The sequence below is a fragment of the Crotalus tigris genome, unplaced genomic scaffold (assembly GCF_016545835.1).
Source record: "Crotalus tigris isolate CLP2741 ecotype Arizona unplaced genomic scaffold, ASM1654583v1 scf7180000017549.6302385, whole genome shotgun sequence".
Classification (NCBI taxonomy): Eukaryota; Metazoa; Chordata; class Lepidosauria; order Squamata; family Viperidae; genus Crotalus; species Crotalus tigris.
The window spans coordinates 4,152,633-4,176,908 of NW_024096467.1; the positions used below are offsets into that span (position 1 = coordinate 4,152,633).

General features: G+C 40.9%; 1 protein-coding gene across 8 annotated transcripts in view; it reads left to right on the plus strand.

The window, feature by feature from the left end:
* FNDC3B (fibronectin type III domain containing 3B) overlaps positions 1 to 24,276 on the plus strand; it is a 369,819-nt gene that overhangs the window by 292,290 nt on the left and 53,253 nt on the right. For all 8 annotated transcript variants that reach the window (XM_039338145.1, XM_039338154.1, XM_039338138.1 and 5 more), the window contains 11 exons: positions 4,997 to 5,121; positions 6,139 to 6,313; positions 8,008 to 8,094; positions 8,658 to 8,796; positions 9,908 to 9,979; positions 10,760 to 10,878; positions 12,736 to 12,841; positions 14,721 to 14,896; positions 15,593 to 15,706; positions 17,418 to 17,567; positions 18,524 to 18,801. In XM_039338145.1, coding sequence (XP_039194079.1) covers positions 4,997 to 5,121; positions 6,139 to 6,313; positions 8,008 to 8,094; positions 8,658 to 8,796; positions 9,908 to 9,979; positions 10,760 to 10,878; positions 12,736 to 12,841; positions 14,721 to 14,896; positions 15,593 to 15,706; positions 17,418 to 17,567; positions 18,524 to 18,801 — 1,541 coding nt within the window. The remainder of the gene's footprint in view (positions 1 to 4,996; positions 5,122 to 6,138; positions 6,314 to 8,007; positions 8,095 to 8,657; positions 8,797 to 9,907; positions 9,980 to 10,759; positions 10,879 to 12,735; positions 12,842 to 14,720; positions 14,897 to 15,592; positions 15,707 to 17,417; positions 17,568 to 18,523; positions 18,802 to 24,276) is intronic.

The window sequence follows — 24,276 nt, forward strand, 5'->3', positions numbered from 1 at the left end:
ATACACACCTTATATATAACTTCTGCTCTCTATCTTACCCATCTAATGACAATATAGTATTCTTATTTCAACATATTTCTAGATTTTATATGACCAAAATTTTCTTTATCTCAAATCGTTACAATGTCTTATGTTCAGAATACATATTCTATCTATTTAGATATATTCTATTTTAGATCTCGTATATAGATCAGAACCCCAATTTTTTTCAATCTTATTCTAGCTTTTTTCCTCTGCCAGGTCATTTTTCGTATTTTTGACTTTAAATCATCAAAAAAATCTCCTTGTATTGTTGTGGCTATTGTTTAATGTTGATAAGAACATCCAGTTGATGTTTTCTTAAGAGGACTTGATTTAGCCAGTAGTCTCTTTATTTTTCCAGTTCGATGCAGTTATCTCAAAGTATTTATCTTCTCTTTCATCTGTTTTTCTTGTTTATCTTCAAATTCCTTCTGGTTTATAAGAAACGTCCTTTCCTTGTTCTCTTATCATCAATTTCTTTTTTGTGTTTTCTATTGTCTGTATTTGTTGAGTATCTAAGTCAGTGGTTCTCAACCTGTGGGTCGGGACTCTATTTGGGGTCGAACGACCATTTCACGGGGGTCGCCAAACAACGCAGTCCGCCATTTTTTCCCCCTTTTCCTTAGCTGTGCTACTCCCTTTTATTCTATTGGCTTTTGAAAGCCAATAGAATAGACTCTCTTGAATAGAGTCTAATTCTATTGGCTTTCAAGAGCCAATAGGAATTGTCCAGGCTGTCTCTGCCCTGCTGAGCCCGCCAAAAGTCCCATTCTGCAAACGGTGCTGCACCAGTTGAGTAGTCCTCAACTTACGACCAGTTGGGGGTCGCGGCATTAAAAAGGTTGAGAACCACTGATCTAAGTCTTTTGTCATAACATTTGGTTGTTTCACTTTCTCTATAAAATTCTGTATAGATAATTCTTTAATTGAAGTCATAGATTGAGTTTGTATATCGAGAGCTTGCATACGTAGAGTTTGGCTCATCGCTTTTAACATACAAAGAATTTGTTCCTGTACTTCCTCTGTAGAAGAAATCCTTTCCTGTTCTCCTTCCATTGTAATATATTAAACTCAAGAGAAAGAAACTGACAAAAGAAAGTCCACCAAATAGGGAGCTGAGCTGAATTTTGCAGATGGTGTTTCAAGGTTATTTTTTATCTTGTCTATTTTCAAAGCTGTCAACAAGTCTCTTAGAGAATAGCAGGTTACATCTTAGAGTTAGTTGGATCTTTTTAGGGTTTTTTTTTCACTCTATTTTAAGGGGGGAAAACCCCAAACCTTCAATAGTAATTAGAATAAAAATCAAGGAAGAAATATATATAGAGAGAGCAGAAAGCTGCAAATCTTATAATCCACCAATTTTAGGAAATAGGATTCCAATTAAGATCTCAGTATTTTTCCAACGTTTTAAACTCCCAAGCGGTTGATAGCTGCTGTTTCTGGAGGGAGGGCTAGAATCCCCCTTCCCTCACCACAGGGGGGAAAGTACTTTAGCAGTTTATGCAGATAATTAAGTAGTTAGGATATAAGAGAGGCAAACCTCACCCAGTCCTGTCCATGCTGCTTTGAAGTTGCCAGATGGTAGTGTGACTTCAGCTGTTTGCAGCCTAGGGATGAGCCATATTTCTATAGCCGGTCCTTTCGTTCGCTAGTTTGGAGGGATCATCTGGTCTGACGGAAGAGTTACTGCTCTCCCAGGATCCAGAGAAAGCCCCTCCTTGCTGGTCGCCTCTTTGGGGCAACTTTCAGCCTTTTCAGGGCCCCCCAGCAATGTGAAACTAAACGGGGGAGAGAGAGCAAGTCTCCCAACTGTCCATGGCGGGTGTGTGACAAACCGGAAGTCCTGTTCTTCTTCTTGCTCAAGTTTCTTCCGGTTTATATAGAAAGTCTTTTCTATTTTCAGTCTTGTCAGTCCCTTTTCTGGATTTTCCATTGACTGTATTTGTTGGTCAGTTGAATCCTCTATCATAGTATTTAATTGTTCCACTTCTTCTGTTATCTTCTCCGTAGTTGATTCTTTAATTAATTATAGTCAAAATTTGGGTTCATATCTAGGCTGACATCTTGTTCTTTTCTGTAGCATCTTATTTCATCACAAGCTGAAATAATGTTTTCATGTATTGCTTTCAACATAAAAAGAATCTGTTCCGGTCTTCATCCATATTCTCTTAATGGTGTGTTAAACTGAGGGCTTTAAAGCTAGAGGATGAAAATAATTTTATAACTGAGTATAGAACACAGCTGAGTTTCTCACAGCTGATATTTGTCAAGGTTGAAAAAGTCTTATCTGTAGTTTGGGCTTCAAGCCAAGTTTCCTTTAGGCAATAACAAGTTGTAATATCAAACTTGGCCACAAGATGTCACCAATGCCCTTTAAGATTTTTTAAGTCCAAAATTTTTATAATCCTTTTTCCAATTTTATGTCTTTTTTGTAAATAAAAACCAAAGTCTTCAGTAAAGATAAGAAATCTTTTGGTCCCCAAATTTTAGAAGTATATAAATCCAGTTAGATTAAGGTTATTCTTTCAGCATTTTAACTCCCGCTATTCTTAGAGGGTGGGATAGAACTTCCCTTCCCTCTCTCCTCACAGGGGGGAAGATACTTTGGCAGCTTTTATAGGAAAAGAAAATACTTAGGATTGAAGAGAGGTTCAGATCTCACCCAGTCTCATCCATGCTACTTAAGAAGTGCCTGGTGATAAGTTTGACTTTGGCTGTCTGCAGCCTAGTGACGAGCCATATTTCTATGGCCAGTCTTTCGTCCGTCGGTTTGGAGGGCTGCCCTGGATCAAGCGGAAGGGCTACCACCTTCCTGCAATCAAGCCGGGGTCCCCTCCTTGCTTGTCACCCCTACAGGGTTTATCTTGACCCTTTCCAGGGTCCCCCAGCGGAGTGAAACCGAATGCGGAAGATGGAGCTCACCTTCCAGTGGCCGTGATGGCAAACTGGAAGTCGGGCTCCGTAATTCTAAATATATCTTGTATACACAATTACAGATAATCTTGCCCAGGAAATATATCCAGGCAACATGAGGATAAACGTGAGAGAGAAGTGAATTAGTACAGTACTCTGTTTCATCAACAGATGCTTTGGTTTGTATAAACTCTGGAGAATTGCTCTGTTTTTCTCCAGCAGTGTCAAAGCACAACTGATATATTTTCATAGAGCGAGTAGGCTTGTCCCAGGGCTGCTGACCTTAAGACAATAATAAGTATTGTGAAATTTAGGAACGTAGGAGAACGGATTTGCCTGACTTTTGTACATTAGCATTAGTGTTTCTTCTCCTCTGTAGAAAAGAGGGGGCAGCCCTTTGTAAAAGCATTCTGTTTATATCGGACAATGAAATTGGAGGAAAAAAATGAGAAATAACTTAGGATTCTAAGAAATCAATAAGTCAGATGGACCATTTGCTTTTGGTTCTTGCTCAAAACTGCAGCTTGCTTGAGAATGCAAAAGTTTCCAAGCAATTAATGCCTACATTAATTAGAAATGTCAGCCAACCTCTGCTGTCATTGGCAGTGGGATATGAAAAATGATACCTTGTGAAACAATTGAAAAGGCTCCAATTGGGAACATGAAAATGTCAAATTTGATAGTAAATTTCTGAACATATGTGAAAGATCATCTTAGAATCTGAATAACTGAGCAGCAGCATCCAAAGGTTATTCAGAATGTTTCTATAGATGCTTTTGCATATAAAATGCTAGCCTATTGGAACAAGTTCTGAGTCACTTAAACTTGACAATAGTCCTAATTGTCCATTGCAAGAGATCAAATTTTTTGGAGGAGTAGCATTTTCTTTCAAACCCTATTCTTTGGTGGTTGCAGAAAATGTTGCAATCTGGGAGAAAACCATTAAGCGAATAAAATCTGGCCACAAATATTTCTTAATGTTTCTTGGAAGGACCAGTTGCAAAAATACTGAGAGGGAATGGAAAAATGGAGTGAAGGAATACCAAAACCATCTCCAGTTTCCTTGAATCTAAGTTCTTATCCTTCGATGACCTTAGTTCCCACATCCATGGTCATCAATTGGGATAACTGTAACATCCAATGAATTTGTGCCTGTGGAATGAAATCTCCACCACTGTAATTCTAATGGTACCTAACATTATGTTTGACATAATGCTTTTTGCAATATTGGACTATAAAGATATATGACACCCAAAGGCCCCTTTTAGGTCAAAATTTGGCCAAAGCTGAATCAATTACGGTAACTTCTGATTGCATCTGAGCATACTTCAAAGGCTAGATAGTTTTGCTGCATTTCCTCTTGAGTTGCAGTTTCCCTTTGGTGGGATTTATTGGTGTTCCTGGTTCCTAGGAACTTTTTCACCTTCTATGATGGAGGAAGGGAATGTATTCCAGAGGATTAAAACACAGCAAACATTACATAGTTTGTGTGAGAGTAAGAGAGTTAAGCTGGCTCCTTCCTAGTAGTTCTCAGTAGATGTTGAGTGGTAGAAGTATTCTGTTTTAGTTTGGCATGATTTCTGTCTATAGATGAGGAACAATAAAGGGAAGTTGCTTGAAGGACCTCAACGTGTCTTTCTTGGTTCCTGATAAAGCCAAGATGCCTGCGCCCCTTGCCAAACTTCCTTCCCTCATTCTTTAGAAACAATTGGAGAAATTATTCAGCGACACACCTCTCACAGTGATTGGTTCTCTTCCCTTCGAATAATTTTTTCATGACGCCATTGGGCATCTGGATATCACTTCTGTTTTCCATCGTGTTCACCTGCCTTGCCCCTGGAGAATCATTGTGCAGATATTCTTGTGGTTAAAAACTGTTACAAAGGATAGAAAGGCGAGATTAATAGCTGAGTGGAAATGTCCAGGAAGAGTGCATCTTATTGTGAAGATGAGTAAGCAATGAACTGTTTATGTCCAGTCAGAAGAAAATGCTCTTTGCTTTGAGGGGGGGGGGAAGAAATTAAAAGAACAAGCTCATAGAACTCACACCTTTGTCTTTCAGGGAAAAAGGAGTAATGTTTTCAGAGAATGTTACTTTGGGAACCAAAAACATTACAAGGTGACAAAGCTGTGTCCTGCTGTGGGTTACACATTCCGATTAGCAGCTCAGAACGATATAGGCATAAGGTAAGTCCTGGCGCCTGATTGATAACATGCTTCAGCCATCAGTCATGCTGTTTCTAAAGGCCAAACTTGGTTAAGAAAGAAAAGCTTTGCTGGAGAGCACAAAAGATCCTTTTATTCCAGCATCCTGTTTCTCACAGAGGCCAACCAGATGCCATTCAGTATTGTTTCAGGGGACGGATTTTTCATTTCAGAGAGAGTTTGGACTAGCTTGCTTAAAGCAGAAATGCAAATGGATACACATCAAAGCCTGGTATGAAAGAGCATCAAATAGGCATAAACAAGGATTATAAAGAGAAGCACAACCCAATCCAACTTCCAGGAAGTATTTAAATAGTGGAAAGCAGAATCTTGATAAAAATAGTGCCAGACAGAAAGGCTGTCAAAAATATCCAGCTCTTGTACTGTATCTAATTATAATTTAGAACATATAGAATATAGAAATCAGTAATGATCAACGAATGGGGAAATGTCTGTCTTTTGGATCTCAGATAGAAATCAAAACTAATCTCCAGGATACAAAGTAAAATCACCTGCAGGCCACTTTAGCTGACTGTGTTCAGCAGGTCAGCGGTTCAAATCTCACCGGCTCGAGGTTGACTCAGCCTTCCATCCTTACGGGGTAGGTAAAATGAGGACCCAGATTGTTGGGGGCAATGTAAATATATATATACATTGCTTACTGGTGTACACCGCTTAGAGAGTGCTCGCACTTAAAGCGGTATATAAGTCTCATAAATAAATAAATAAATAAATATTGTCTCTAATCTGATAAGTATAGCTGAGAATCAATAGTGTAATCTCTGCTTAAAGATGGAGAAGCTTATGTTATGAAACAATGGAGTTCTTTTTGAGAGAGAGAATGGAATTTAGCGTGCACATAACACATGTCTAGCAAACAAAGAAAGGGCAATTAAAATAATAGACCCACTGCACTTCCACACAGTGTAATTCCAAACTTTTACCAAGGACCATCCTTTCTCTCTTCCCCATCTCTCTCCCCCCTCCCTCACTCTATAGTGGCTTTAGCCAAGAAGTTGTATGCTACACTTCAGGAAACATCCCTCAGATCCCTTCAGCACCAAGACTGGTCCGTGCTGGAGTAACGTGGATCACACTGCAATGGAATAAAGCAGAAGGTTGCACATCAGAAGAAGTGATTACGTACACCTTGGAGATTCAGGAGGAAGATAATGTAAGTTTTGAAATCCAAAATAACACAACAGAATAACAGAGTTGGAAGGGACCTTTGAGGTCTTCAAGTCCAACCCCCTGCTCAGGCAGGAAACCCTATACCATTTCAGACAAATGGTTATCTAGTCTCTTCTTTAAAATCTCCAGTGATGGAGCATGCACAACTTGTGGAGGCAAGCCATTCCACTGATTAATTGTTCTCACTGAAACATCTGCAAGAAAACAAGTTCAGAGAACACCAGTGACCCCTCATTTTTATAATGCCCCACATTTTGCTTGGCCTTCATAGAAAGCTAGCATTACAGGGTGGCCATAATAATTCTGTCCCATGCTCTAAATCAGGAGTGGGGAATTATGCCTGAGAATTCCTGAGCCAGCATGGAATTCTGGGAGTTGAAGTCCACAAGTCATGAAGGGGTCGTAGTTCCCCATCTCTGCTCTAAATCCATAAATGAAGCTGAGCCAATAGCCAATTCTAAACATTCTCAACTGTCCTTAGTTTCTACTGGACCTTGTGGTGTACCAACAGACATTTTATTTTCTTGTGTGGGCAGCCGATGCATTTTGTTTCTGTAGAGTTTGCACAATGTGCTTCTGTAACACTAATGCACCCAAAGGAATGTAATGTCATCTCCTCAATTTCCTGTGAGAGACCTAAGGGGTCCTTTGGGTTTTTCCCCTACCCTAACAGCTTATTGCGATAAATGAGTCAGAGAAGTCCTTAAGTATCTGAAAGGCCTTTTAAATATCTGATAGAGTGTATAAAGGGTTCCTGATCTGTCCATCTTAAGGTGGCTCCTAGGAGACATTTGTTCTTGGCAACTTTTTCAGTTGCACTCAAAGGGAAATTGCTACACCCATCTAAAAACTTGGTTTTACATATATTGTTGGCATTTTGCCCCAACATTTTATCCTGCGTTGGGGAGCAGTGCCATATTTCAATCTGATTTCCATACATGCTAGCACAACGACTCAAACTGTTGATACATAAAGAAAGAATATTGCATAGCTATCACGTTGCTCCCTTCCAAAAATGTTCTACCTTACTTTATTGCTTTGGCAAAGCTCCCGGGTTTTTGCCAGCACGTACATGATGGACAGATAGGATGTTATTAAAAGAAGAACATTCCTCAACATGAGTAACATCCTACTACTAAGTGTGTTGTGGTTTTTCTTTTTGACACAAGAGGGAGCCATTTTATCAAAGTAAAAACATTGAAGGGCCTTTGAAACTATTATTACAAATGGAATGCAATGGGGATTTAAATTCTTTTTTTTTTTTTGAATGGTAATGATTTAGGATAAAACCAGCCCAGAAATTTCAGGTAAGGGTGGTGTTTGGGAATGTCAAGCTTTCATTTATGGTTCTCAATCTTAAATTTTCATTAAAAAAAAAAAAACTATAGTAAGTTACCGTACTATGATTTGGCAACAAATAACCAAAATTCCTTCTCAGCTCTTAATTAAAGAAGGAAGATTAGGTTCTGAGGCCAAAGACAACTAAACCAGAACATAGCAAAATTCAAAGGCAGAGAATTAATTTGCAAATAATGGCAAATTTTACAATAGAAGGACAAATATTTCATGCCCCAGTTGGAGTGGTTTATTGCCTGGTGCATAACACTATGGGTGATATTCCTGAATTTATTTTTGCTTGCTGTTACTCTTTAACTGGTAACTTCATTTGCCCTTTAGGATAATGCATTTCATCCAAGGTACACTGGAGAAGACCGAACCTGTACTGTGAAGAATCTTAAGAGAAGCACACAATATAAATTCAGGGTAAATTTCTTTTATTTTTATTTTCATTGTCCTGTTCAGCACAAGAGTTTGAACTGCCATATCGTGCATGTTTATTATTGGAAAGAGGTTATGGGTAGTCCTCAGGTTACAACCATTCGATTAGTAAATGTTCCAAGTTACAACAGCATTGTTTTATCTCTCAAGGAAGTGCATGCAGAAATTTATATATCTTGTTTACTTTTAAACAACAATCTCATGTCACATGTTTTCAATGTTCAATTTTATATGCAATTTTAATAAGGTGCCACAAGGGGGCAGCCTGGTTTTTTTTCTCTGGACTGCTGAATTTGTACTTGCAAAAATTCTCCAATTACTGTGAAATATATCCTGATGTATCCACAATCAAATAAACATAGGAACAAGACATAAGAGGTGATTGTGGATTCAGAATGAAAAGTCTAGTTACAGCGACTGTTTATTTATTTTGGTAAAATGACTAAAATGTAATCGGGTAAACTTTTACAGAGCACTTTGGCAAATAACTATACTGTGCCACACAACATGTAGACAGACTCACAAAAGATCTTTTTTTTTTATTCCAGCTGGTTGTCTCCAATGTAGAAGGGAAAAGTAGTCCTAGTGATGTCATGGTCTGTACCACAAGCCCAGACAGACCAGGACCTCCCTCCAGGCCCATTGTTAAAGGGCCTGTAACATCTCATGGCTTCAGTGTGAAATGGGGTAAGAGTACATCTCTGTATCTTAAAAGCACAAGAAGAACTGATTTAACATGCATGACATTGCTGTAGAGGGGACTGGTGCTGTTTTGTTGTAATATATTGCACTCTTGCCAGCCACACGTGTAGTGTATGCCTGCAGAGAACTGACATCGAGTATTGATTCTCTGAACTGATGCTGAAAAGAAAATGGTTTGCTTATGTTTTTTCAAATGCTGCCTTATTTATTTAGTTACTTTTTCATTCTGCCTATTGTTATAAATAACTCAAGGCGGAAATAATATCTAATAGTCCTTCCTTCTCCTGTTTTCCCCATAACAATAACAATACTTGAGATGGGTTGAGAGAGAGTGACTGGCACAAAGTCACCCAGCTGGCTTGCATGCCTAAGGCAGAACTAAAACTAACAATCTCCTGCCAATTGGCCCAAAGCCACTCAGCCAGCTTGCGTGCCTAAGGCAAGACTAGAACTCATAGTCTACTGATAATTGCCCAAAGTCACCCAGCTGACTTTCATACCTAAAGCGGGACTAGAACTCGTAACAGTCTTCTGTTTTCTAGTCAGGTGCCTTAATCACTAAACCAAACTTCTGAATGTACTATACACAATTATAGAATGTCATAACAAATGAATGTTGCTCCAGAAACAAAATATAACAAATCATGACAAAATAAACAAGTGACAAAGAACATTTAAGAGGAAAGTGTTCTGCTATCTGCACCAGCAAGAAAGACTTCATTTAAGCATATGCAGATGTATTCATGTTTTTTTTTTAAAAAAAAAAACTGTCATCTACTTCCTGTGGATTTCATTTGGCAAATCAGAGGGAAATAAGTTCAGAAAATTGAGGGAAAGAGGAAAGGCCTGTTACAAAATTTTTTGGTCTGCTGAAAAAGCTATGGAGTTGGAACCTTTATACTTACAAACTTTTATCAGTTCTAACTCTCGTCAAACAAGGACATAGACTAACAACCATACTGGAGGTAATCTTGTGCCAACTGACTAAAAGATAGATTCTGCATCTAATCACCACTGAAAAGAATTTTTTCCTATTTTTATAAGTTGCTTATTATTTCTTTTCCTCTCCAATCCTTTTTTTTTTTTTTTTTGACAGAGCCTCCTCAGGACAACGGTGGTTCAGAAATCCTAAATTATCTGTTAGAAGTTTCAGAAGGAAGCTGTGAAGGTAAATTTGATTCATAAATAGTCTGGTATCTTTAATTATCCATGAAGTTCATAAGAAAATATAACTGCATGGAGCCAGGTAAGAAAAGTGTCACTGCTCTCAAAACCTTTGTATCAAGTAACTGGAAATTTGTCAGTTGAATTTATTTGACGAAAGTGATTCTTCACCATCCTCAATTTAATTTATCATTAAATTAAAATGGTAAATAATTCAAAATGGAAAAAAATTGAAATCTGTAGTCCAGATGTGGTAACCAAATTTTTAAAAGTTAATATTACTTTCTGAACTGTCATATTTAATTATACTTGCCTATTAAAATTATATAGGACTGATAAGATTCCAGGTAAATCTAAGTTTGTTTGTTTTTTTAATTGCAAAATGATGTATTTACTTAAATGTGCACTTAACTTTGCTTTGCAAAATGAAAAATATCGTTAGCAATGTTGAATTATTTTCAAAATAGGATTCATTTTTATTTAGATTAAGATGGGGTTTTTTGGTCAACTCTCATAATTAATTGAAATGTTGGTCTCGCCAAAACCAGAATGGTGCCTTTTTTTTTAAGCAAATACAAATTCAGCAATTAAGCAAATCCAGCTTTCAACTAATGAAAGGGCCTGACTGAATGGGAAAGACCTGGTTGAAAATGTCATAGGCCATTTCTTCCCATGAAGGAGCTATTGCCATAAATCACTGCAAAGGCAGGGACTTGAATGAAATCTAGATGATATCTTAACAGTTGTTTATCATTTGCCTAAGCAAGTCTAATTAACCTTACAGCAAATCAATGGGAAGTTGCATATAGAGGACCTGCTACCGAATATACGTGTGCACACTTGAAGCCAGGCACTTTGTACAAGCTCCGGGCATGCTGTATTAGCACTGGTGGACACAGTCAGGTAAGAAATAGATGAACAGCAAAGGGTACCGTTTTCTTTCTGTCCATTCTGCCATACTTTCCAACTTTTGTAGAGCTGATCTGGTATTTTATTTTTTGCTAAGTAGGTGTTCTGAGTCATTAACCTGTAATATTTTTCTATAAAGTTTTGAATGTAGTATTCATATTGTCATACTTCAAATGGTTATGCTGACTGTGATGTGTATGAGCTTGTGGGTTGGTTTCTGAATGGTTCGTTACCAGGCTAAGGTAACATCTTCAGGGAAGTTTAGGGGAGTGTCTGTGTTCTTCTGTTGATAAGGGCTTCAGGTGTGGGTGTGTTGAGTGAGGGTCTGTGATGGGTCTTGTGATGGGTCAGGTACGAATCATCAGTAAGTCTTGTGATGGGGAGGTTACATCAGGTCAGAGTTACTGGGAGGTGAATTGCTGGTGAGAGGGGGGCTTGTGTGGGTTGGTTGAAGATCAGTGCTGTTGGTTGTGCAGTTTGCTGTGCAGTTAATCTGGAATCTGAGGGGTTCATAGGCTGGTTGTAGGTCAATGTGTCTGTTGGTAGAATTGCTTGTGGACTGTCAGCCTTCAATGAACTCACGAGCATGGCGGGTGGTAGTGTGGCCGATGATTGTTGTGTTGCTCCAATCAAACTGGTGCTGTTTGGTGTCATTGTGGGTAGAGATTAACGATTTGGGATTGTGGCGTTTGATTGCCAGCCGGTGTTTGTGGACCCTGGTTTTTAATTGACGTGATGTTTGTCCCACATAGAATTGGTTGCAACATAGAGTTGATTTTGTAGATGACATTGTTTCTTTCATCCTTCTGTAGCTTGTCTTTGGTTCTGGGTAATTCCTGGCAGAGTGTGGCTGTGGGCTTGTGGGTTATTGCGATGTGTATATTTTCAGCTGCTCTTTTAGGCTGTGTTATGTTACAAGTAGTCTTCACTTAATGACAGTAATTGAGACTGGAATTTCCATTGCTAAGCAACATTATCATAAAGGACAATGTTGCTTAGCAATGGCAGTTCCAGCAATGATTAAGGTTATATAAAGAGAGGAAGGGTTAACCTAGTAGTAATTTGGTATTAATAACAGAAGGTTCCTCTTTAAAAAAATACTATATTTTCACAAGACTGTGCTATAATTCATCCCTTAAAGTTCACTAACACAGATTTCAGACTGAGTTCGTACTGACTTAACTTCTGACCTATATCAAACCATATGTATGGTTTGATCTCTTAAAAACATGAAACACATTTGCTAGTAAAGTTGGGTGAACAGTTAGCCATTTTAGCTCAAAGGTGCTTTTTCACAAGGCAATTGGACTTTCTTGTTTTTCTTTGAAGATGTTTCACTTCTCATCCAAGAAGATTTTTCAGCTCTCTGAAGCTTCTTGGACGAGAAGCAAAACATCTTCAAAGAAAAATAAGAAAGTCCAGTTGCCTTGTGAAAAAGTATCTTAGGGATAACTATGACCTGCATGATTGAGAATCTCCATAGACATTTAGCCACTTTAGTTTCCTGAAGTACTATGAATTTCCTGAAGCATATTTTATTTCTGATGTGCATTTTCATTTTTCCATTCTTTCTGAAGTGTCAAATGCCAACTCTGTTTTCCCATGTAGAAGGCAAATGCATAGAGGCTGTATTCATGTAACAGACCAAACTGCAAGTTATCCAGTCCCATTTTAGCATAGTAAATGGTGCAAAGTTGTCTTTTGTGGCTCTTTCATGATTTAGGGGAACCCAGAAAATTGGTGCCTTATAGCTGAAGTAAAATAGACTATAACTGTTATGAATTTAAAATAAGTGAATTTGGACTAGAGCTAGATAGCTCTGTATCTTACATGTTTTTTGTCTTTTTCTAGTGTTCTGAAAGTTTACTTGTTCGTACGCTAAGCATTGCTCCAGACCAGTGTCAACCACCCAGAGTGCTTGGGAAACCAAAGCATAAAGAAATACAGTTGCAGTGGGGTAAGTTATTAGGCTTTTAAAATCATTCCCTTCTTCAATGGGGCATGGTATCCTCCCCTCAGGGTGACTGCGGGGTCCCCTGTCAAACCGTAGATCACATTGTGAGCAGCTGTAAGCTGAAGGCACATACCAGTCAGGGGTCCAATTTTTTTCATATAAACTATGCTGTGCTTCAATGGATAGATGGCCTAGACCAGAGGTGTCAAACGTGATTTCATTGGTGGCCATATCAGCATTGTGATTGTTCTCAGGAGGAGGGAAGATGGCTGGATGGGCGCAGCCAAATGGTTGGGTGTAGCTGGGTGGGCATGGCTGGCTCGACATCGCTTATATTGGGGAGTGTCTCTGGGGGGCAGGATGGGGCTGTGGAGGAGATCCGGGAATCTCTGGCAGAGGGACAAAACTGGGGCAGGCACTAGAACCTGGTCCACTGGAGTGGCCTTGCTGTCCTTCTCAGACCATATGAAGGTCCCCCTGGACAGTGGCATGGGCTTCCCAGGGCCCTGGGCAGTTGGGGAGTAGACACACGGGCTGGCCCTCAAGCTTCCAGGGTGCCGAGACTCCATGACCCAGACTGGAACTGCTTTCCAGGGGAGCCCAGACACACATGGGGCAGCTCTGGGGCTGGGCTGGGCTGGGCTCAGGAAGGGAAGGGAAAGGAGAGGAGTCCTGGCTTCCTCTTGGGGATGAAGGGCTATCCACCCTTCCTGTTTGCCAGGGCCATTGGGGGTGTGACAGCAGGTGCGAGGCTCATCCTGCGTGTGCAGTGGAGCTGGAGGATGAATTTTGACATCGGGAATTAGCGGGCAGGGGCCATGGCATGACAGTAACTGGCTAGCTACCTCAACATAGCCCTACCATACATCTTTGCTTGCCCATGCCCATTGCGACTGGGATGGTGTGGGTGGGTGGGTGAGGCATCTGGTGGACCTGATCATGTGCCTCCACCCTCCATGACTCTGCCTCTGCTTGACACTTGGAGGGACAGCCCAGTAGCCACGGTGCTCATATCCACCATCCATCTTTGCTTGCCCGTGCTGCTGCAGCTCAGCAGGGTAGGTGGCCAGCTGGCTGCCCAGCATGTCTGGCAGGCCAGTTCACATGCCTCCACCCCTGCACCTCTGCCTCCACCTGCCGCTTGAAGGGCTGGTTCGGCAGCCACGGCGTTCAGACCCATCTGCGCTATGCAGGCTGCAGGATCCCTGGGTGCATTTGCCAGTGGGTGGCCAAGGGGCCAGCGGGCTGTTGCTGGTCTCTGCCAGCCCTCACGTGCTCGCCACCTCCTGTGTGAGGTGTCTGGGGGCACCCAGCTAGGGTGGGGTGGGTCGGGGCAGCAGGGGCCAGTCTCTCGCTGTCTCCAGAGAGGCCCATGGGCCAGATCTGTATGCAACCTGTGGACCTTGAGTTTGACATGTCTGGCCTAGACATTGGTATTTGAACATAGATCTTTTTCACATTTATTTATATTTTATTGTGTTTTACTAATCTAGGTGTTAAATATTAATATGTATTGCTAGTCCGTGTATGATATGCCATATGCTGAATAAATAAATCATTCTTCAAAATTTATATATGAAAGTCACAGGATGTAAGCCCGTTTTGGGTAAAACTATCTTTTGCAATTGACCGATAGTAATTTTGTCAGTGCCAAAGATAACAGAATAAAAGTGTCGGAAGGGACCTTCAAGGTCTTCTAGTCCAACCCCCTGCTCAAGCAGGAAACCCTATACCATTTCAGACAAATGGCTGTCCAATCTCTTCTTTAAAAATGTCCAGTGTTGGCACACCCACAATTTAGAAAATGGAGAGTGTAATTTTAGCTAAGTAATAGTAACAACTTCATTACCATTATAATAATTGTCTCAACATCTCTTTCCAGATGCTCCCCCTGTATCAGAAAGTAGCGGTCATATCTCAGCATACAGCATAGAAATGACTGGGCCTGAAGAGGTGGTTTCAGAGGTTTATCACGGTCCAGATCTTGAATGTACCATCAGCAATCTCCTGCCTGGAACAACCTATCAGTTCAGAGTGAGGGCTTTGAATGATGGAGGGGTAAGGAAGCTCACTCCAAAATATTGCATATAAAAGCAACACAATATTTGAAGAGGGTCCTTGTGGATCTGTTTCTTTAAAAAGTTTGCCTTCCCCAATCTTACATAATAGGTTGTTGTTGTTAATTGCGAAGTCGTGTCCAACCCATCGCGACCCCATGGACAATGTTCCTCCAGGTCTTCCTGTCCTCTACCATCTTCTGGAGTCCATTTAAGTTCACATAATAGGTAGCCAGTGTTAATTTGCCTGCAATGGGGCCATCATAAATGCTGGTAATGAAGGGATGAATTCTCCAGGAATTCTCAATTTGAGGAATATCCACTGTGGAGGGAGTGGAACATCTTCCATTGTAATAAAAAACTAGCCCAGTGATGAAATATTGAAATAGAAGAGGGGAGAGTTGTGTGTCTGAAATTGTAGAAATACAATATTGTTTATTAGAAAAGTGCTTGGAAATAGACCACATTCATTACTCTATATGAATTTTTGGGTGGTTTCTGCAATGGGCTTTTTCCCTACTCAAGAATCAAATAAATACATATTTATTTATCATACATAAATTCCTATAAACTTCTTGATGTGATTACAATTCATAGTCCATCTGAAGAACATCAAGGTGGAGAAGAACAAATTATCATGCTGTAAATTGTTCTGCTATAGGCAGTGTGTGCATGATTTTTCCTGTTTTTCCTTTAGTATGGGACTTACTCTGAAGCTGCAAAAATCTCCACTGTGGCTGGACCTCCAGGGCAGTGCAAAGCACCTTACCTTACCTTCCTTTCAGATTCAAGTGTACTTGTGAGTTGGGAGGTAAGAGAATATGATTTTATGGACTTCTATCAAACCTCCATTGAAATGAACTGAGATTAGGGCTCCCTATAGAGAAAGAATGAATTGGTGGAATCACTATATTAAACTATCCATTGTATTTACAGATGGTTCTCAACAACCACAGCTCAGCCCAAAACTTCCACTGCTAAGCAAGGCAGTTAAGACAGCCCCATTTTTGAACCTGTTTTGCCACTTAGCACTAGCACTCTGTTGGCTTTTTAGCAGCTACAGCACACTGCTGGCTCATATTTAAGTGATTGTGAATGCATACAGCCAATGGCAGGGAAGCTTTTTAGAAGATGGAAAGCCACACCTAGGGCTGATGGGTGAGATTCTAATATGGTTGCATTTTCAGAAAAAATATATTAAAAAAATATCCTTTTGGAAAGTTGAAATGGATTGGCATCAGTCTTTTAATGATAATAATCCACGTTCGGTAGCTATTTTCTGATCATGTGGGCTGTTGAGAGTTCAGGGTTTGTCTGTAGAATTCAAGAAGAAAGTTTTGCCCAGAAAGAGCCATTGGTTGTTTTCTGATCCATCATTTGAGATGTTTTACATTAAATAGGCCCTTTATTAAACAGTTTTCTCCAAATATTTCTAATTGCCCTCAAAGCAAGGTTCCATTTTGTTGAGCTCTTTCGCCAATGCTATCAAGGCAGAGAAGTTCACAAATAAAAGTACGCTGAAAGATTGGAAGAAAATCAGACAATCGGGTAGATGAGCTCTTATCCCCTGCAGGGGTAATCAACCCTAGCTATTCATTCTGGTTTTGTAGGATTTTTAGCCTGAAATGAAGCTCAGGTTCACTGAATATGGGTTGTAAGTGCCCTTTTTGCCTCGATCATAACTTCAAACAGTCACTAAACAGCCAATTGTAAGTTGAGGACTACCTGATTTGCTGAATGCATACCTAACTGTTCCATTCACTAAGAAACTAGCAGATAAGCAGTAAATCTCCTTTTATCACATGAATAGAATAGAATAGAATAGAATAGAATAGAATAGAATAGAATAGAATAGAATAGAATAGAATAGAATAGAACAGAACAGAATCTGGAAGAGACCTTGGAGGTTTTCTACTCCAGCTCCCTGCTCAAGGAGGAGAACCTATACCATCTCAGATAGGTGATTGTCTAGTCTCTTCTTTAAAACTTCCAGTGATGGAACGCCCACGATTTCTGGAGGCAAGCTATTCCACTGATTGATTGTCCTCACTGTCAGGAAGTTTCTCCTTAATTCCAGGTTGCTTCTCTCTTTGATCAGTTTCCAGCTATTGTTTCTTGTCCTTCCCTCTGGTGCTCTGGTGAACAACCTGACCCCCTCTTCCTTGTGGCAGCCCCTCAGATGCTGGAATACTGCTATCATGTCTCCCCTGTTTCTTCTTTTCTTTGCTCAAATTGGTTCCTTCAATCACAACGTATCTTTATCAAAGGTCACTCTCAACCAATCCTGGGCATGTTAAAAATTCAGTTACAGTTCAATGAATTGACCGCAGTTCTGCTTCTCCTGCTGATTTTTTCTCTTTGAGATTTTTTTCTCTTGACAGTTAACCCTCTGCACTAAAGAGGAGGCCTTGATGATCGATGTGACTCAAATACGGATTGCCCAGTTTTGCATATAAAGCAGAAAAGATAGAAAAACATCTCTTGAGACTCAGATATGACCCAAACTTCTGTTCATTTTGCAGAGTCCTGAGAGTTTTGGTGCTGACATCTCAGAATACAGACTGGAGTGGGGAGAAGACAAGGAGAATTTAGAACTGGTGTATACTGGCACAGCCAACTCCTTTGAAATCCACCAACTTTCAGCGGCAGCACATTATTTCTCTAGATTACAGGTAAGTCCTGACAAATTCACTTAGGATTAGATATAAAAAAAGATGAGGGTATAAATTTCTGCTGTCCTCATCACCTTACTGTAAAGAGTAACATTTGTGGAGAAACAAAGCAGAGCTAGGGAATAGTTGGAAGGAGCTTTCATTCCAGTGAGTAATCAAAGAAAATTATGTTATGATGAACAAACTCACGTTCTCAACTGCTTACATAAATGTGGGGAAATAAGTTGATTTATTTGAAGATTGAATGCATTAGGTGACCTTAACATTTGAGGGCATCTCTGGGTGCTGCAAAATGGTGGAGCTACTTCACAAGTACAGGTAGTCCTCAACTTACAACAATTTGTTTAGTGATCATCCAACATTACATCAGCATTGAAAAAAAACTGACTTATGACCAGTTTTCACACTTATGACCGTTGCACCATCCTCATGGTCATATGCTTTACGTTCAGACAATTGTTTCATATTTATGACGGTTGCAGTGTCCCAGGATCATGTGATTACCCTTTGCAGCCTTCTGACAAGCAAAGTCAATGGGGAAGCCAGATTCACTTAACAACCGTGTTCCTAATTTAATAACTGCAGGGATTCACTTAACCACTGTGGTAAGAAAGGTCATAAAACGGGGCAAAATTCACTTAACTATTGTCTCTCTTAGCAACAGAAATGTTGGGCTCAATTGTGTCCGTAAGTTGAAGATTACCTGTAGTAATGGATATATGTGAGCTAGACCAGCGGCTATCAATCTTTTGGGCACCAGGGACTGGAGGGGGTCTGGTTTTGCATGCTGCCTGCATCCCACAGATGGGGCTTCGCTTGTTTGGTTGGCCCGGTTGCTGGCATGCCACAGCCCGAGTTAGGGATCCCTGATCTAAACCTTTGTCCCTCTATAGTTCTGACATTCGAATGCGTAGCTAGTTTGTGGAATAATGAAATACAACCTATTTATTTTCCAGGCAATAAACCAGGCAGGAGCGGGATCATACAGTGACCTGGTATCCTGCAGAGCCCCAGCGTCTGTACCTGAGGCTGTGACCACCCTCTATGTGTCAGAGGATGAGCACCTGGATGTCTGTCCAATGCCTGTTGTATGCCTTGTATTGAACTGGGAGGAACCGTGCAATAATGGGTCTGAGATTGTATCTTACAATATTGAACTGGGAGATAGTACTTTGTCTGTGGGTAAAGTCACAACTTATGTAATTGAGAACCTGCCTCCAGAAACCACATTCCGGTAAGTGTTACTGCAAAGCGTTACTTCTGCAAAAGTCCAAAATTTTCTTTCTTGGATTTTATAGACCATGGTCAAGAACTAAAAGATGTTTGGGAGGCATATTTCAAATCTTTCTGAAGTCCTCGGAGTCCCTGTGTCTTTTCTTAGAAACTATGACAAGAGAAACTTAAAATTTATCCCGCGGTAGTATGCATCTTTTGATATGAGCTCTCAAATTAGAGAGATAGAACTTTTACCCATTTTGCAAATCCAAGGGAGGTTTCAGGATTTAGCTACCCAGAATGTATATTTCAGTATACATTCTTGCAATTCCTGCCTCCTGGTAATCAAGTAATGTGTAAAACCACATAAATGTTTCATCTGAATAAGATAATTGTAACCACGCAGCAGAGAGTTTATTGTCATCTTCTTCACTGGGTGATAAGAAGGAACTTACATCCATCACAGATAGAATCTGGAGACCAGAGTCTGCATTGCCACAGGATACCACATAATTGTAACTTGGTTTTGATGCTTAGTGATGGCTTTTTCTTAGCACCTCTTACAGGCTCATCCTTGCTCTGACCGTAACAACCAAATGCAGAAATCTGCAAAACCTTTAGCAAGTTGCAATGAGAAATGTTTTAGACAATAATGGTTAAAATCACCTCCTCTTCAATGGTATCCTGTCAAGCTCCAAAAACCAAGAAAGACACTTTGAGGTTCTTCTAAGCAATTTCCTTTATTATTCCGCACTTATAGACAGGAATCTTGCCAAACTAAAGCACTCTTTACTACCATTACTACTTCTGCACCATAAAACTTGAGGGAACTATTAAGGAGAAGTTGTCTTCACCCTCTTTCTTCCACACATACTGTGATATCTCTTGCTCCTCTGGAGTGCACCCCCTCCCTCCAGGAAATCAGGGCTACATTTCGACAGTTCTTATAACCCACCTCAGCCTTTTCTGTTTCTTCTTTCTGTTCCCCTCTCCAAACTTTATCAGACACTGTCTCTTTCTGCTTTTCCTTTAATTTTTGGTGTATGGTAGAGCCAAACATCTGCTTCTTTCTCTTGAGGCCTCCAAAGAAAGAAAAGCAGGCATAGGGAAGGATCTCTGCTAAATTTGGTGGGTGTGCCTATGCCCCTTTTTAAAGTATGTGGTGCTAAATTTGCCATCCCTCCAGCTTGTGGGTACCAACATTTGTGCCAGGCCTTATGGCAGGGGTGTCAAACTGCTGGCCCATGGGCCAGACGCATCATGAGGAAACCGCGCCCACCCCATTGCCGGCAATGGGGGAAAAGTTCCGATACGTCACGCGACATCACACGATGTCGCGAGTTTGACATGTCTGCCTTAAGGCATTTCTATGTTTTTAAAATCCTACACTTATTATTTATATAAGTAACTGAAGGCAGTGAACATAGCTAGTAATGCTCCCTTTTTTTTCCCCCCACAACAACAACCCTATGAACTGGGTTGGGCTGAGAGAGAGTGACTGGCCCAAAGCTGCCGAGCTGACTTTCATACCTAAGGCAGGATTAGAACTCACAGTCTCCTGGTGATTGGCCCAAAGTCATCCAGTTGGCTTTCATGCCTAAGGCGGGACTAGAACTCACAGTCTCTTGGTGATTGGCCCAAAGTTACCCGATCAGCTTTCATGTCTAAGGCGGGACTGGAACTCACAATATTCTGGTTTCTAGACTGGTTCCTTAAGCACTAAACAAAACTATCTCTCATAACTAGCATTACTAGTTATGAGGAAGAGAGAAGGGTGCAGAGGGAGAAACCCCTCCCCTTTCCTATTCTTTCACATTTCAAAGATAGACCTCCAGCAACAAACTGCTGTGATCTCACTCAACTTCACACATATTGTGAGATCATTATCACGGGTGTTGCTTTCACATCTGGTGTAAATGTGGCATTTGCATGATGTCATAACACATACTTGTTTGCCTCCCTGTAGATGCTTTTAATCTTTTTACCCCTGGCTTCAACAGCTTCAGTCTCTGCCCTAAGGAATAGCACACTTCTGTTACTTCTAGCGTATGGCTGATGCCATTTTGCTTTGCAATTGCTTAGTCTACAACAGGGAAAAAATAATAATTCTGCTAAGCAGAAGTAAACATCTCATCCCACAAAATAAAGCTGTTGGTGCTTTCCATTGATATCCTTCCTTAATTATCTTTTCTTCCTCGGCGTTTTGAACTCTTAAGTTGATTGAGGATATCTGCAAACAATGCTCATTTTTTTACTTTAAATTATTAACCATTAAACTAATTAGAATATATGTTAGAAATAATAGAAAACAATTAAAGGTTTCCAAACTAGAAAGATGGGCATAATCTGTAATGTAATATAGTCATTTTTTAGGTCCTGGGTAGTAATTATTAAATATGCATATTAATTCTGTTAATGGGCCTGTGGAGATAAATAGCTGAACTTATAATTCTTTTTTCCTTTGGACTTGTGAGAAATTAATTTACGAATTAATATAGATTAAGGATCAGCTAGCAAATATAATTCTAAAAGTCTAAAGTAACTCTAAGTCATTTCCATTTCAAACAACATCATAATAGTATCTCAATTCAAATTGCTGCTAATAGCAGCAGAGAGTAAAGAATGCATTATTCTTGTTAGTTATTGTTATTAGTATTGTTAATTAAACTCTAAGAAATTTATCGAATCAAATATAAGCCCAGTAACATGAGCATGGGAACTTGGAAGTAATAATATTGGGAAATAATATTTTCCCAATAATATATAGTAAGTGCAGTGCTGTATAAATATTTTTGTCTTTCATCCAATTCCATTGTTTTCTAGATGGGATTACAGGATCTTCAAAACTAGAGCATAACCCAGTACTGCTGTATATTTTATGGAGAGTCTCAAGAGATCTGCTGAGATCCTAGAACAGGGGTGTCAAACTCAATTTCATTGAGGGCTGCATCAGCATTGCGGTTGTTCTTGGGGGGCGGGCAGGTGTGGCCAGGGTGGGCATGGCTGGAGTGGGTGTAGCCTACTGGGTGGGCATGGCCAGCTCTACATCATTCACGACAAGGGTGTCTGTGGGGGTCTCGGCGGAAGTGGTACAGATCTGAGAGTCTCTGGCAGAAGGGGGTGGGACCGGGGCAAGCGCCAAGGCATGGTCCACTGTAAGAGCCTCACTGTTCCTCTCAGGCCATGCGAGGGGGGCTGGATGGTGCCGTGGACTTCCCAGAGCCCTGGGTAGCAGAGGTCAAATGCCCAGCCCGGCCCTCAAGCACCCATAGCACCAAGCCCAGCCCCACTACCCCAAAGGGGGTGCCCAGCTGCACTTACCTCAAGGCTGCTTCTGCTGTGCTTGCTGTCCTTAGCCAGGTTGCTCAGGATGGATATGAGGGCAAAGTCAGAGGGAGGCCGACTCCCTCTTCATGGGAGGAGACCTGGCTCTCTATCCAAAGCTTCCTTAGCAATAGGATGGGAGACCCCCAGAATAGGCCAGGAGGAGGGGGCAAGGGGATGGTGAAAGGTCAGCAGGGCAGGACTTCCCTCAGACCCTCTCTCTCCTTCCTTCCTTCCTTCCTTCCTTCCTTCCTTCCTTCCTTCCTTCCTTCCTTCCTTCCTTCCTAAGAACAGAGGGGTGGGAAAAGATTTGAGTTGAGGGAGGGAGAAAAACAGGCAAGAAACGCGGCGGGGGTGGTGTCACCCTTCGTGAGGAATGAAGAAATGCATCATCGCCTGGAACTGGGCAGCACATGGTCCTCTCCTACTTCACATATCTGGCTTGGTGGGCTTTGGGGGAGGGGATGCCATGAGCAATGTGAGAGTCAATGTTACCTGCACAATGCCATCCAGCCCCCAGCCTGCCTGGTTTTGGCAGGCAGCAAGATGCTCTCCTCACAGGCAGGCTGGGGGCTGAGCAGCGGCGCGCTTCTTTTTGAATTTGCGCCACCTGGCTCAGCCTCTTGGTGCTGTGAAGAGAACGCCCCACTCTCTGCCGAAATCGGGCAGGCTGGGAACTGAGCAGTGTCATGCTTTTTTGGGGGGATTTGCACCACCTGGCTCAGCCTCTCGTGCTGTGAGGACAACACCTCACTGCCTGCTGAAATTTCTCCCCCAGAGCCCATCAAGCCAGATATGTGAAGTAGATGAGGGCCATTTGCTGGCCACTTCCAGGCATGGTGTATTTCTTCATTCCTCACAAAGGGAGACACCTCCCCAGCACATGCCCAGGGGGCAGGGCCATTGCGGCAGGGGCCAGTCCCTTGCTGTTTCCAGACGGCCTTGTGGAGCTAAGACTGAATGCGTTTCAGCATAGATAGCCACCACAAAATTGTACATTGGCTCACGGGTGGCCTGGGCTGGGACCAAGGCAGCGGGGGCCATTCCCTCACTGTTTCCAGGATGGCTTCGTGGGCCACATGAAACTACGTCACGGGCCGCATCCGGCCCCTGGGCCCTGTGTTTGACATGTCTGCCCTAGAAGGATTTATCAATAACAGGAAGATAGGATACTGTATCTGGGTTACAAAAGTCATAGAAAGTCCCTTCCAACTCTATTATTCTGTTAAATCCACATGACCACTAGATAGCAGCAAGGAGTTGAAGTGTTTTTATGCTGCCACCTAGTGGTTGAAGATTTTGCAGCCCAAATAAAATTATTTTAAATATAAACATAGCCTTCTAACATAGCCTTCTAGTTAACATTCGATATCTCATTATCTCTAAATATTACTTTTTAAGTGAATAGTATTGTTCTTTGGGGTTTTCCAGAGACTATCTAGGATAGTATTTCTCAAACTCAGGAACTTTAAGATGGGTGAAATTCAACTCAAGAATTCTGGCTGGGGCGTTAAAAGTCCACACATCTGAAAGTTGCTGAGGCTACCAGCGGTCAAGAAGTCCAAGGAAAAGGACCTGTCTAGATTTGTTCAGGACTGTTTGTATTTTATGCCATACTAAATTTTAAATCTGGTTTCAATTTAAATATACTGTTTTATATTTCTGATTCCTGCTTCTTAGGGGAAGTAATTCAATTGCACATATCTTGTAAGGAGAATGAATGTAATCTTCAGCTACAAGCTGATATTAGTTCTAAAATGGAAAGAAGAGAAGACAACTTTCCTTTTTGACTTAATCAGATAATCTGATGGGGAAAGGTTAAAAGGGTATCAGAGATAACTGTTCACTTCATCCACCCTAATATGTTCAAAGTGCAACATAAATGCTCAAGGCTTGGAGGAAGAAATAAAATAAATGCCGTGACTTATACGAATTATGCCACTATTGTATTTTCATTTAACTTGATAGGTGTTCATTGTTTTTGCACTGTATTCTAATTCTGTCACCCCAGTTCTCTTACACGTGAGAACCAAAACAACAATTATTATAAAATAAACATTGCAAGGAAAATTTAAAAGGCAAAACTCAGCCAGTGTAAAAGGAATGAAACTTTAAGTGGTTTTTATCACGTGGTGTAAGCTGCCTTTGACTTTTAATTTGTTCTGATGAC